Raw genomic sequence first — 14,567 nt, forward strand, 5'->3', positions numbered from 1 at the left:
AATAAAAACAAATCAAAATAAAATAAAGATAAGAGATATCCTAAATATTAGATTTTTTATTTTTATTTTTATTTTTTTTTCGTCTTTTTTTTATTGCTATACTAAATAAATAAAAACTAATAGGAAGAAAATACAGGTTAAATATTCAGAAAAAAAAATAGGAAAAAAAATTATGCAGATAAGAAAGAAAAACCTGATAACCAAAATCAAATTGGATTCCCGGCAACGGCGCCAAATTTGATAGTTGTCGTTTTGCTGTCAAATTAATATGATTCTAGCGTAGACTTGTCTAACACTAGAGAGATGATAGTATAATTGTGGACAAATGTCCCCAAGTCGTCTCCCAACGAATCCAATAGTAAAATCAGTTGATCAGGGTTTAAAATCTATCTGCAAGCAATAAAAGTTAGCAATAACAATAAAGATAAAAAGGGGGTTTGAGATAGTTGAGCAGAAAATATAAAAGAGATTAAAATAGCAAATAAAAAGTGGTTGATCCCCAAGTTCTTCCACCATTGAATTCGTCACAGGTTCTCTAAAGATTAATCTTTTCTCAATCCTCCAACAAAGCTAAACCAAATTGAACATGCGCAAATCTAATTCAACTGAAACTCACCAGTAAAACATGCGTCTATTGGTTTAATCAATACCCACTTTGTTCCATGCGTATACTCCATGGGAATGCTTACCTCCTCTCCCTTGAATCATGCGCCCAATAAATTAATTAGAACAATGCGAACTAACTAAGAAACCAAAGTTTAAGACAACGAAGACTCTCAATCATGCGTTCAAGTACAACCTCTCACAAAAACTAGTTTTCCAGGAGATTAGATAATAAAAACAACTGCTATAGAGAATTAAAAATCGAAACTTTTATTGAACAAAACCTCATAACTCAATGGGAAATTACAAAGGAATCAACAAAAAAAAGGTTTTAGCCTTCCATGCGGAGGCAAAACAAAAGAATTACTAAGAAAACCCTATCAAGCTCTCTCTTTTCTCCTTGATGCTTGTGTCCTTTTATAGGCTTTTCTGCTCCAAGGATCTTGGGAAAATATTGCAGTTTAGATTTTGTAAACAGTTTCCACTTTCCATAATTCTTTTTATTTTGCAGAAGATTTGCTTCCAATTCTGTTTCTGGAATTTTGTAGCTTTTATTTCTCTTTCTTCTCCTCAAAATTTGTTTTCTGTTTTGATTCAAAGAAGCAACTTGGACTTTTGCATGTTTGGCCCATTCACAAAGGTAGATGCTTCAGATAATGGAAATTGCTTCCTGCACCCGATCAATTGTGACTGGCACCCGACAAACTTTTTAAAATCCCATTATGCCCTTGTCTTGCGCAGAACAACAACAACACTACGGAAAAAATTATCCACAAGTCAAATGTCTCTTGCAGATAAAAATATCCGGAGGCCATTCTTCCACAACTGCGGATAAAAAAATCCCAAAGTCAAGTGCCCAATTGTGGATAAAAATATCCATAACCCAGTCCTGAACTGCGGATAAAAATATCCAAAATGCAATAGTAAACTACGGATAATAACGTGCGGAACTCAATAATGAATTACAGACAAAAATATCCGGTAGGCATGACAAAATACCTTTCTCTGACGATGGTTTCTACTCCGACTTCAGAAGCTGACAGTGGTGGCTGTTGCTCTGCCTATGATGATGAAGCTCACTGATGGTGAAGGAAACCAAGGGAGACGACGGTGGATGACGGTGGTTAAGGGTGGTTGCGGCTGCTGCTGCTACTTCAAGCACAAATGAACAAGAAGAAGAATAGGGTTGGGTGCATGAGATTGGGTGCCTATCACATTTTAAGATTCATTAAAGGTTGGACTTTTCCTATGATTCATTAAGGGTAGATTGGACTTTTCCTATGTGTGATTGGGTGCTAGTTAAAAACACCCTAAAAACACAAAATTACCAAAGATAATAGTTAAGGCCCAAATAAACCCAATTATATGAATATTAATTAAAACAATAGATTTATTTATTATTATAATCCAATAATCTATGATTAAGGCTATTGTGTGTGAATATTAATTAAAACAATGGATTTATTTATTATTATAGTCCAATAATCTATGATCAAGAATGAGATCACGAATTTTCTCAAAAGTGAATCCATCGGATCCCGCTAAACTTGTAACTATTGTAACCGTTCTGGACCAACTGTCAGGCAAAGATAATAGCAGTAGTAAAGTTTGAACTTCATCATCAAACTTATTGCCCACTAACATAAGCCTGACTAAGATCGAATTCATTTTATTAATGTGCTCAGTAACTGAACTGTCTTAACTTCATGCTGCAGCGAAAAACCGCCACACCTCGCGCCTAGTACCACACCGTCACTGCTGCACCAGCAGAAAAATACACGCGCCGTCTCGCTCACCGCAAGCACCTGCACCTGTTCGCCGTGAAACACAATCCGCCGCCTTACTGACGCACTTCGCCGATTGCCAGGACACGACCCTACTTTGAGCAAGCCACCTGCACAACGTCGCGAGTCGCCACCACTTCTGTTGTGACCCACACCACTGCACGTTGCACCGCCTACTGCGCGCACCTGCCGCAAGTCGCAGGTATGGGTTGTCGCGAATCCTAGGCCATCGTGAAACCCTAACTTTGGGACGTCGTTGTAGCCCCTACGAAACCCTAGCTTTGGAATGCTGCTGCCACCTCTGTGAAACCCTAACTTTGGGACACTACTACAGCCCTGCGAAACTCTAGCTTTGGGACGTTGCTGCCGCCTCTGCGAAACCCTAGCTTAGGGACGCTACTGCAACCACAATTTTCATGTCTCGTCGATTAATTTTGCTAATCGGATCTCTAGTGTGTAAAGAACCAAGCTCTGATGCCACTTGATGGAAAAAACGCACGCGGAAGCAATACACACAATCACAAATCAACTGTAGAAAATAAACAACACATAACTTAACGTGGTTTAGTCGCCAACTACAACTTACATTCACATGGGCAACTATTAGGTTTTCATTCTATCCTGTTGCACCCCAATTACAAGTACAATGATATCTTTAAATAGAGATTATAAAAGGGACACAATGATTAAGCTCACTCACTAAACATGGTATCTAGTCAGCCTAACCCAATTGGTTCTGGCTTCATACCTAACATCCTAAGCATCTTGAAGACACACAAAAGAAAGTCATTGGTGATGAAAGCAAGATGTCAATGCACCATACACTTAACATTTGGTCCCATATGAAAATGATTGATCTAATTTTATTCAAAAACATATATGTTCTACCTATAATTCTTCTCCCCACTATACAAACCTCAGATACGAGGCTTTCCCTCATACAGTAAACTTGTTTGTCTTCATTATCTTCTATTCATGTTTTGATAGATAAAGTTTCACACGGAGACTTAAGAACATGAATAAGACATAACAAGTATATTGTATCGGGAAACCTATGATAATTGGGGTTTGAATAGTGGAGAGAAGGGTTGTATGTAGAACATGTACCTTTTTTAATAATAATTGGTCAATAGAAAACATTTTTAATAAAATTTTCAATAAAAAGTGTAACAATCACAAGAACAAGTAATCACAATAATACATAACAATAATCACAATTGATAACTAATTTAGATCAGAAATATTTCCATTAATTGTTTTGATGTTCAAGAAATTCAAAATGGTGCAAAAATAAATAAAACTCTTTTTGGAATTTTGTCAAACAATTAGAATGCATAATAGATTATAAATATATAGTATGTTATTGTTAACGTTAAATTTAATCGAAACTCACATTCTTTCCAATTTAATATTAAATTCAATCCACAACTATACTTAAACGTTAATTCCTTATTAGAATGAGTCTAAGTTTTCCTTTTAAGAGTTAATTTCCTGAGTACTTAATAAGTAAGCTTGCTTTCACAACAAAGGTTTAAGACAACTAATGAGTCAATCTTCATTCCTAGATACAAAATTCATTAGGTATTTTGATTAAATTCTACATTAAAAAAGATATTTTCCAATATCCAATGAATCAAATAGATGATCACACCACAACAAGCATTAAACATAAAAACAAAATACTAACTTTGAATGCAAAGACATATATATAAATATAAACAATACCAATTACACGAGAATTTAGTTAGTTACATCTAATTCCAACGAAATGGGTTTAACTCTTCATTATTACGAAGAACCCAAAAAAAAATGAACAATGGAGGAAGGAGAACTCCAAGGAAACTTGAGCAACTCCAAGGTCTTCAAAATTGAGCTCCTCACTTCAACCAAACGAAAAAACCTCGTTTCACTTAAAAATAAGAAAAAATAAGCCAAGGGTGACATGTTAACAAAAGAAACCTCCAACATATCTATCATGAGGAGTTCTCTGTCTAACTAGCACTCAACACAATTCACCTAGTGTCCAAAGAAGCCACCACTAGCTATAATAAATAGACGTAAAAGTGTAATTATCATTAAAATTTGGAAGCTAATATGCTCAACGTAAAAATAGTGGCGAGTGTGTAGGACACAAGTGGTGTGTTTTTTTTTGCGTAGGCCTAACCTACATGTTGCCTACACAAAATTATATTTTATATTATTTATTTAAAGAAGCGTGTGCTTAGCCTACATGTTGACCACACAATTTTTAAATAAGCGTGGACTTACCTTACATGTTGTCCACATAAAATGATATTTTATATTGTTTATTCAAATAAGCGTGGGCTTAGGCAACGGTTTGGTCACACAATTTTTAAACAAGCATGAGCTTAACCTTCATAATTTTATTACATGTTTAAATTTATTTTAAATATATATATATATATATTATGTTTGCGTTTTTAAATTATTATTATTATTTATAGTTACAATTGTGACCGTTCGATCCACACAATTTTTTTTTAGTTTATGTCCATATAAATCACACTTATCCACACTTTATTTAATTTTTTTTAATAATGAAGGCTTAGAGGACACTATTTAGCGTTCACAACACCACCTTCACTTTTTTTTTGCAGCTAATTTTTCTTTTTGACGTAGTGACTAGAAAGCTTGAATTTGCAATCTTTAAATTTATTTTTCTTCGAATTTGTTTAAGAATCTAATTTGAAAGTATTTCAACATGGGTTAGTAAAAACAAATTAAAACATAATAAAAAAATATTTTTATTCAAGACAATATGTTATTATGCAAACCTTGAGATTTTCAATTATTCAATTCGTTTCTATTTAAAAAAAAATTTAAAGATATTCACAATATATCACAAATGAAAATCTGTTTAAGAAAGATAATTATAAAAGAGATAACAACAAATATTTTTGTTTTCTAAAAAGAGTTGTAAATATCTTTTTCTTCAGCAAAACTTACAAATAAAATCTTTTGTTTTCATATATTATTGAATAAACATATTTTTAACAATATATGTATTTTGAAGATTTCGTTTTTCACAATTAAATGCTTTAAAATCAATTTGCTACGTGTTAAATGTGTTCAGCATACCATCTGTTATAAACAATCTATCAGTTCGTCCCTCATGAAAAAAAGTTATAAAAGTTCAAAAAATTGTAAACATTCTTAGGATCTACTGTATATTGTAGTTGTATAAAACATTTATATCATTCAAATCAGAAATAGAATAATCCATCTAAATTTCTTTTATGAAATTAACAAGTCTTATCAGATCATCTTTGAAAACATATAATACACGTTCAAAAATTATAATATATGATAGTTGTACAACATATTACTAAAACATTTAAAATATAAATAAATTATTCAAAAGATTGTCTAGTGTCTAAATAATTCTAAACAGCATAGATACTATATTTATGTTTATTTATATTTTAAAAAAGAAATCAATACAATAAAAAATGATATATTCTAATAGAAAATATATAATAATAAAAAATATTCTTAATATATATATATATATATATATATATATATATATTCTATATACAACTGCTTTTATATATATATATATGATTAACTCCTTATTTTTATAATTATAATAAAATAAAGATACAATCAATTATTAAATCAAACTTAAAAATATTATATATAACTACCTTATTTATATCAGATAATAATTATACTATTTAATTTAATTATGTATTTAAAAATATACTTATTTTAGTTTAAAATATTCTTTACTATTTTAATTATACTGATTAATATTTTTTAATTTTAATTAAATTAACTTTGTTAATAAGAACTTAAAAAAGTATTAAAGAATGTCAAACATTCAAAATTGACAAATATTTTACTGGATTAAATAGTCTGAATAGTATTTGAAGGTACTAAAAGAATATATTCAAACCCTTAGTATCCTACCAATATTAGGCTATATTTTCATTTTTGTTTTAGGATTTAATTTTAATTGATCTTTTACATATAACTTTATTGATGCAAAGATCACAGACTTTTATTCTAAATTTGAAATGATTTTAATTAATTTTATAAATTATTTATTTATGTTAATATATTCATTATAGATTTATTTTATTTCCAATATATTATAGATGTATATGCTAGACAATTTTATACTTGATTTGGTTTCCTTTAATTTTATACATGTGCACAGATGCACATGTGTCCACCTTCAAGTAATTTTTTTTCTAAAATGAAAAATCATATTCATTATAAATTAAGAATTTTATTTTAATTAATTTTAATCATTATAATTAATTAATTAAATTAAAAAAGTATGCATAATAAAATAAATTATATTAATAAATATATAATTGGTAACTAAAAATAACTACACGATTATCTATAAAAATAACTTTTTATTAATAATTATAGATAATAATTGTTGAAATAAAAAAATATTACTAAATTATAATTTTTTACTAAAAATAATTATAAAAATATTTTTTTATTAAAAACAATTATAAAAATATTTTTTATTAAAAATAATTATAAAAATATTTTATTAAAAATAATTATAATTCTTTTTTATTTATTAAAAAATAAATAATCTTTTTTTTTCTTTTTGACAAAAAATTATTATTAGTAATATAATTTGAAAATAAATTATGTTATTAAATTATTAATTGATCTTTATTAAAAATAATTACAAAGTAAATATTTTATTTTATTTTATTATAAATAATTTTTCTTTGAGTAAGTATTTTTTTATTGTGGATAATTATTTAAATTTTAAAAAATAATTATTTAAAAAATAAAATTATTAGAGATTGCATGTACAAAACAGGTGTATTCTCATAGATGAGTTAGTCAACAGTTTTATTTTGAATTTATTTTTCGATTTTTTTAAATAATTCCATTTATGAATTTAAATAATTAGTTTTTAATATTTAAAATTTAAATTGGTAGGTAAATTAATTTTATCCATAATAAAACATTTCTTATAATATAGTTTGACTATTAGAAGACTCTTTTTTCAACTTTCAAAATGAAGAAATCTAAGGATTTTATATATTAAAGCTTAAACCTATATTCTGATAACAAAATTGAGAAATTTCATCACAAACTTATAAACTTAATTAATGACATAGTAACAAGAAACGAGTCAATAATTATGATTTATTATTGTATTTAATATTATAGAATATAATATTTATTTTTATTAAACTAAATTTAAATTATTATTAATAATAAAAATAATCATGAATGGAGTTTCCTGTACTAAATTTTGTCTCCTATTAAATATTCCTGGTTCCTTAACCTCACCAAAGCCAAGATTTTGTGTGGGAGAACGTTTTGTTTATTACCGCCAAAACTGCAAGTTTTATACCCTAGTTCAAAAATTCTCCCGCGTTCTTTGTTACATCCTTTTTAACACAACCAATTCTGCACCATTTCTCATTACTCTCTTTCGTTTCATCTGATCTGATCTGAGAGGTACAACAGATGGCCGGGAAGCAATCCAAAGTCAGAAAGCCAGAGGCGTTTGGGAAGGGAAAGGTCACTCCTAATCAGATTGCTTTCATCGTTGACAGATACCTCTGCGACAACAACTTCTCCTCCACCCGCTCCACCTTCAGAATCGAAGCTTCTTCCCTCATCTCCAATTCACCCATTCACGAGGTATCCCTGCACCCCATTTTTTTTTTTCCGAACTATATGTGTTTGTATCTTCTTCTTCCCTTTGGTTTTTATTCTTTTTTATGCAGATTTGACCATCTGGAACTTGCTTCGTTTTTAATCTTAAAGTTGGGTTTTTATTATTTAGACTCTCTCTCTCACCCCTCTTGTTTTCTATCCATTCTAATGAAGATTTAAGCATCTGGGTGAAGTTGGGTTTTTATTATGTAGATTCTATTGCTATTGTTTTTCCATTGCTCTTGTTTTCTATCCTTCCTTATGAAGATTTAAGCATCTGGGTGTTAGTTTTTTTTTTTAATTGCTTTTTCAATTTTTAATTTTTAACTGTAGATATGTTCAAGTGGGAATTTTAGGTTGACGATAAATTTGGGTTTTTCAGGCACCGAAGTCTTTGTTGACTTTGGGGGAGATGTTGGATGAGTATATCTGCCTGAAGGAGCAGAAAGTGATGTTGGATCAGGAGCGGGTTGTTGTAGAGCAAGAGAAGAACCGGGTTCAGATGTTGTTGCAAGGCATGCAGAATGTAATGACTGCTTACAATGCTAGTGGAAACCTCTCTGCTACAGCGCCTGCTGCAAAATCAGCTGTAGCGATTACTCAACCCATATATACTCTCAAATCTCAACCAGGTAAAACCTTTACCCCGCCTTAGCTGTTTTTCTTGATATATGAGCATGTTGTTTGATAATTTTTCTTCTTGGAGAAATTTAAGTTCTCTGATGCAGGAATTCCCTAATTGATTGATTAATCAATACTCAAATCATGTTTTAAATATTAGTAAATAAAGGCAACTAATTATAATTGTAATTGCAATTGTATGCTAGGAGACTTCAATTTGGGTTTCTTACCCAGGTTTTGGTTAGGAAGAGTGATGTAGAATCATAGATATCTAAAGTAGAGGAGAGTGAAGAGTCCTGATTGACTTGGTTGTTTTGCATTATTTTCAGTAGATCAAGCATGTCTTTTCGGTCATTAGATATTTTTGCTGTTATCATAAACCTGTTTAAGCTAGGAATGAGCATACTCATTTATATGCTGCTTAAGAACAGTTATCAACTTCCTTAAGTGTTGGATATGAATGTAATTGATTAAAACCCTTAAGCACCAAGTTGAAATTTGAAGGGGTATTTGTCCACCGAGATGTGCTCGGTTGAGTAGGTGAAAAGTCAAGACTGGTGGTTGGAAATTTGGAAAGGAAGTTAGTTTACCTTTGCCTGGTTAAGCATGATTCTCCATTTTTCTACTGTCTCATTTTCCACTAGTTCAACCGCAATGGCTATTTCAGGCTATGTTAGTGACTTACTTATTGACTTTGCTCCTTTTGTCTTAGGACTTCATACTTCTGTGCAAAGCAAATCAAATACACTGTCACTGCCTCAATCTAGCAATTCAAATGCTGGGAGTGGAAACATCTCAACGCAAACAGTGACTGTATCTGACAGAAAGAGAAAGGATACGACTAAAGCTGTGGATGATCCTTTGACTGCTAAAAAACCTCGTGGTAGATCATCCAGCAGGAAAATTGTTGTTCAAGGTATGGTTATCTCATAACTTGGCCATGTGTTATAATTATTGGGTAATCTAAAGAGATCATCATATGCATTTTTCTTTATCTCTATTCTCAGGTCAAACTGCTCTGCTACAATCTGATAATGCTGTCAATAATACAATGGTAGCTCAGCCTTCTGCCATTCAATCTTCATCTGAGAACTGCATACCCAGGGACTCACAAGTCCAGGGATCCAATGTTGCTAAATGTTTATTCAACCGGCCTACAACTTCTGTTCCAAGTAATTCACCAGTTCCAAAGACACCTCCTAGAACAAAATCTTCTCACAGTGATACACATATATCCCCTGCTGAGATTTCTTCTGTAGCGGTTACACCCAATTGTTGCACTGTAATTTCAACGAAGAGAGTTATGGTCAGCCCTGCAAAACAGATGGCTTACATAGAGATGAGTCGTTGTATTTCTCCTGTCAAGACAAATTCAGAGAAGATAAGTAAGAGGGATCATGTTAGAAGCAGGTTGAACTTTGATGCTGCTGATGTGCCTGGGAGCTTGGACAAACCATTCTCCAATGAGATTTCTACATCCAAGTCTGAAAAGGAATTGGACATATTTGACATTGATTTTCCTAACTTCGATGCCTTAGGGATGGACTTCTCCTTCACAGAAATGTTAAATGATCTAGATTTTTCTTGTGAAGGCATAGATTTTTCTTGCCATCCAACGCCAAGTCCTTCACTGGATAATGCTTCAGGGTATTGTTTTTTGTTTATTGCTGAAGGTCCTACTTTGTTATCAATCCCAACTCTTCTATCTGATGTACTGTTGTTTAACAGGTCATCTCATGAATGCAATGATAATCATGCTACACCTGAATTATCAACTGTGGCTGAAGTTATATGTGAGAAAGACATGAAAGTACTAGGTAAAAAGACTAACTCTATTAGTTTTGTAAGTCAAATAGTTCATAGTTTACTGAAAAACTTTCATATTGCAGGTCCTGATTGTTTGTCTGCAATGAAATCTGTCACAAAAAGCATAACAGTTATAAGCCCTGGTGAATTTTCTTTTCAATCTTTCTGTTCATTTTTCAGAAGTTTTCCATTCGTATAAATTTTCTTTACTGATAAGCATTAACATGTTTTGTAATGTCCAGAGAAAAACCATCCGCAGTCTGTGGATCAGGAAAATTGTACATAAAAAGTGACCCTTTGAAGAATGACTCAGCCTGACTTGTTAACGCGAGCTCACTGCCGGAGATGTTTATATCTATTGTTCCAAGAATTGTTCGCTGACGTTGCACTTAATTTATGATGATAACCCGCTATTCATTTATACCTTTAAAGCTTAACCTATTTTGTCACCCTTAAAAAGTGATTGTAGATAGCTTCCTACCTTGTTTTGGTTTATTATAAGGATTAATCTCATTGGGGTTACATTTTGATATCCATTATGGTTATCAGCCTAGTATTGAAGTCCCAGTCATTTAATCAATTTCTGGTTCTCTGTCGTGACAGTTGAACTTTCATGTAAAAGAGGGAAGGGGAAGACCAATTATGCTGGGATTTAAATTTATCAGGAATCTTAAAATTGATTACCATGATTGTACTCTCTTGTACTTGTTAACTGTTGCCAAAAAACAAGATAGTAATTGGTAAATTTATTCACTAGCTCTGTTTAGTTCAAATTATTTAAATAATGTATCTTCTACCCTAATCATTCAGTACTGGTTTTAATTTAGTTGTGGTAATACATTGGTGCATTTATGTCAAGTTTCATCCACTCTAATAACTGAGAGGCTCATCTAAATTCATGTAACTTGTCTTGCGGCTTAAAAAAGTTCCCAGTGTTTTGATCGTGTTACATATACCCAGGTCATCCGGAGTTCTCAATGAAAGCATTGTGCAACAGTTTTTTCAAAGATACAAAATTTATCATGTAACATTTTACGTAATTTTGTATCAGTATAGACAGGAAAGATTTGAAATTAACTGACATGATTGTATCCAATTTTGAAACATGTCAAATATAAAAAGGTTTTGTTCTAAATAATCTGAAGATTGTTGGCATTAATTTTTTCTTTGCATCAAAGAAGGGAAAGGGAGATAAAATGAGTCTTTCTTTAAAACCACATGATTGTATTGCTTTGGAAGTTCTGATTTGGGATAATCATCATGCACAAAGTCTACGCTTTTGCATTAACATATCATTTAAGCCAAGTACTTTTCCACCTTCTCTACCTCATCTACGCTTCCAATGTATAGTGGCACACGTTGATGAATCTGTCCATAAAAGATAAAAGAATGAGTAAGACTATGCAATATAACACTTGCCACTAACTTGGAAAGCGTTTAGAGACATAAAAAAAATCCATTTGTACTTACCTCCACCGGTTGAATGTCCAGTATTCTCTGATGGCCATCTGAACCTTTTCCACCAGCCTGTTCTACAATGAAGCTCATAGGAGCACATTCATATAGAAGCCTGAGCTTCCCATTTTTGTTTTTTTTGTCTCTGGGGTACCCGTAAATGCCACCATATAGAAGTGTCCTGTGGAAGTCTCCTACCAAGCTACCAATGTACCTTGCAGAATAAGGCTTCCCACTAGGACCAGGGTCCTTGAGATCATCAATATATTTCTTTAAGTTGTCATCCCACAACTGATAATTCCCTTCATTGAAAGCATAAATTTTGCCTGCTCTTGGTATCTGGAGGTTTTCCTGAGTCAAAACGAATTCTCCATACATAGGGTCCAGTGTAAACACAAACACTCCTTTTCCAAGTGTGAGAACAAAGATGATTGAGCTAGAGTACATGCAGTAACCAGCTGCAAGAAGGTTGCTTCCAGGTTGGCACACGTTCACAACACACCTTTGTTCTGTTGTGCCAAGCTGCAAATTAGCAATATGCATAATGTTAAGGACTGAATTTCACTAACACTCCGTTTTTGCAAATGGATCCTTTTATTCTTCCTTTTGATGATAAAGTATAAGGCAGGGAGGGAGGATGGTTGTTCCATGGATGTAATATTTTCCAAGTCTGAATTAGAATCATTAGTAGGAACTGAATCCAAAATCTTCATGGTACATGTTTGATCTTTCTTATTCTCCAACCTTTTGATAGATTATTTTCAGTAACAGATTACATTATCTTAGCATCTTATGGATTCAATTGAATATTAGAAGAATTGTAATTTACTTTTTATCCAAAGTAACATGTTTTCCACTCGATTCACTGTCACTTTGTTTGGGACAATATTATAACAAGATAACGAATCACGCGAAAGCCAAAAATCGAGCAATTTTTCAGTTTTCTTTTAGCTAAACCTTAATTATCCACAGTTATTACATTTTCCAAGATGCGCGCATATTACATTTTATTTGGGCCATTGTCAACCCTTTGTTAATTAAATGAAATAAACCATGGAATACTTACTGTGGAGTCATCACCAATGTCAGCAAAGCATTCATCATTGGGGCTGTATATTCCAAAAATGGATCCAGTTGACACTGCAGCATCAATATTGGATGACCCATCAAGTGGGTCAAACACTACAATGTAGTTGCCAGAATAACTCTCTTCTACTGCCACTGGCACATCCTCTTCTTCTGATGCTATTATTCCTGTCCTCCCACTTGACCTCAAGCAGTTTGAGAAAACCTGATAAATGCAAAACCAATACTTTGGTGGTTAAGCATATAAATAAAGCCTTTACATTCAAGGGCCCATAAATTTGCTTACAAATATTGACAAATAATCCCTTGTAGTCTAGTCCTTTAGGATACATCGATATGTTTTTACAATTTTAATTTGGGAAAAATCAAACTCACTGAATTGAACCAACAGGGAGAAAAACAATAGGAATATTGTAATTCCAACACTGACCTCATTTGAAACAACATCAAGCTTTTTCTGGTCTTCCCCTTGAACATTCACAGCTCCTTGAACCCCAGTGAGGTTGGAAATGTTAGCTCTTTGCACCAAAGAAGCAATCTGTTTGCATGCCATGGAAATACTAGACAGCACAATAGTGAGTTCTGCATCAATCACTCCAGCTTGCTCTTGCTTCAGCAACCAGCTAGTTAGTGTTTGAAGCTCGTATCCACTTCTTTTCTTCGTTTCTGTGGTTGCTTGCCCCACAGCCATGCAGCTGACACCAGACCCACCCACATACCTTCTCCTGCTACTTGAACTTGATAGCACTGATTTGGTGTCAAAGACACATAGTTGGAAGGGACACAGGCGTGAGGGGGAACAAGGCTTTGAGATAATCAACTGGGAGGATGCTGTTGCTGCTGCAATTGCAACCATGGTTGATGCAATGTTTTATTTTTTTGGTTGTTGATTTTAGCACTATGTTGCTAGTGGTGGTTACATGGATTGTGTTCTAAGGCACTGATGAGAGCAAGAGATGTGAGGCAGGGAATGATTTGTGATTCTACTGGTCCCACTTATCTTCTTCGTATAGTTTTCCTTTTTGTGATTGTGATTACTTGCTGATACAAATTGCAGTGCCACGATACTTTGTATTTTTGTTGCTCGTGTAGCCTAATCGAAACCAAATGTGATGGATTTTTCGGCTAAGACTGAAAGGTAGTGAGGTTAAAATTTTTCTAGAACAATTTGTTAACGTTTAAAAAAATATTATTTATTAAAATAAGGTATTTTCTATTAATTGCTAGTAAGATAATGTCAATTGCAATTATGAAATGGGGCATGTTATTTAAAAACTAAAATTGCATGCATGTCTAAAGAAACCCTTTTTATGAAAGTATAAATAGGTGTCTTTAAACATTTTCATAAGAACGTTTATGTGATAGGTGAACACAATTTTTGTTTAATATAACTAAAAGAATAATTAAGAGGGTTTTTTTTATAGTAACGGTTATTATCATTACAAAAAATTATTAAATATCAATTATTTTTATAGAAAAAAATTAATTATTATATTCATTAAGTTAATTATTTCATAAATTACAAAACTATTTAAAGTGATTTAT

At 32.2% G+C, this 14,567-nt stretch overlaps 2 protein-coding genes across 2 annotated transcripts; one reads left to right on the forward strand and one right to left on the reverse strand.

Annotated features, from left to right (window-relative positions):
• Positions 1-7,683: 7,683 nt before the first annotated feature.
• On the forward strand, positions 7,684-11,266 carry LOC137826128 (uncharacterized). The gene is made up of 7 exons (XM_068631987.1): positions 7,684-8,039; positions 8,437-8,686; positions 9,388-9,591; positions 9,683-10,322; positions 10,404-10,492; positions 10,565-10,624; positions 10,724-11,266. Exons 1-7 carry the CDS (start codon positions 7,863-7,865, stop codon positions 10,765-10,767), a joined length of 1,464 nt encoding a protein of 487 aa, XP_068488088.1. The 5' UTR covers positions 7,684-7,862; the 3' UTR covers positions 10,768-11,266.
• Positions 11,267-11,684: 418 nt separating this feature from the next.
• On the reverse strand, positions 11,685-14,070 carry HCEF1 (high cyclic electron flow 1). The gene is made up of 4 exons (XM_068631988.2): positions 13,453-14,070; positions 13,003-13,227; positions 11,952-12,458; positions 11,685-11,849 (listed from the first exon to the last, which is right to left on the reverse strand). Exons 1-4 carry the CDS (start codon positions 13,876-13,878, stop codon positions 11,778-11,780), a joined length of 1,230 nt encoding a protein of 409 aa, XP_068488089.1. The 5' UTR covers positions 13,879-14,070; the 3' UTR covers positions 11,685-11,777.
• Between the last annotated feature and the right edge of the window lie 497 nt (positions 14,071-14,567).

Source organism: Phaseolus vulgaris, chromosome 8 (assembly GCF_051622355.1).
Source record: "Phaseolus vulgaris cultivar YP4 chromosome 8, ASM5162235v1, whole genome shotgun sequence".
NCBI lineage: Eukaryota > Viridiplantae > Streptophyta > Magnoliopsida > Fabales > Fabaceae > Phaseolus > Phaseolus vulgaris.

Coding starts and splice junctions, on each gene's coding strand:
- HCEF1 (XM_068631988.2), bottom strand. CDS start 13,878: ATGGTTGCAATTGCAGCAGCAACAGCATCCTCCCAGTTGATTATCTCA. Junction 13,228..13,452: donor TTGATGTTGTTTCAAATGAG/GTCAGTGTTGGA, acceptor TGCATTTATCAG/GTTTTCTCAAACTGCTTGAG. Junction 12,459..13,002: donor ACATTGGTGATGACTCCACA/GTAAGTATTCCA, acceptor GCTAATTTGCAG/CTTGGCACAACAGAACAAAG.
- LOC137826128 (XM_068631987.1), top strand. CDS start 7,863: ATGGCCGGGAAGCAATCCAAAGTCAGAAAGCCAGAGGCGTTTGGGAAG. Junction 9,592..9,682: donor CAGGAAAATTGTTGTTCAAG/GTATGGTTATCT, acceptor CTCTATTCTCAG/GTCAAACTGCTCTGCTACAA. Junction 10,323..10,403: donor TCACTGGATAATGCTTCAGG/GTATTGTTTTTT, acceptor GTTGTTTAACAG/GTCATCTCATGAATGCAATG.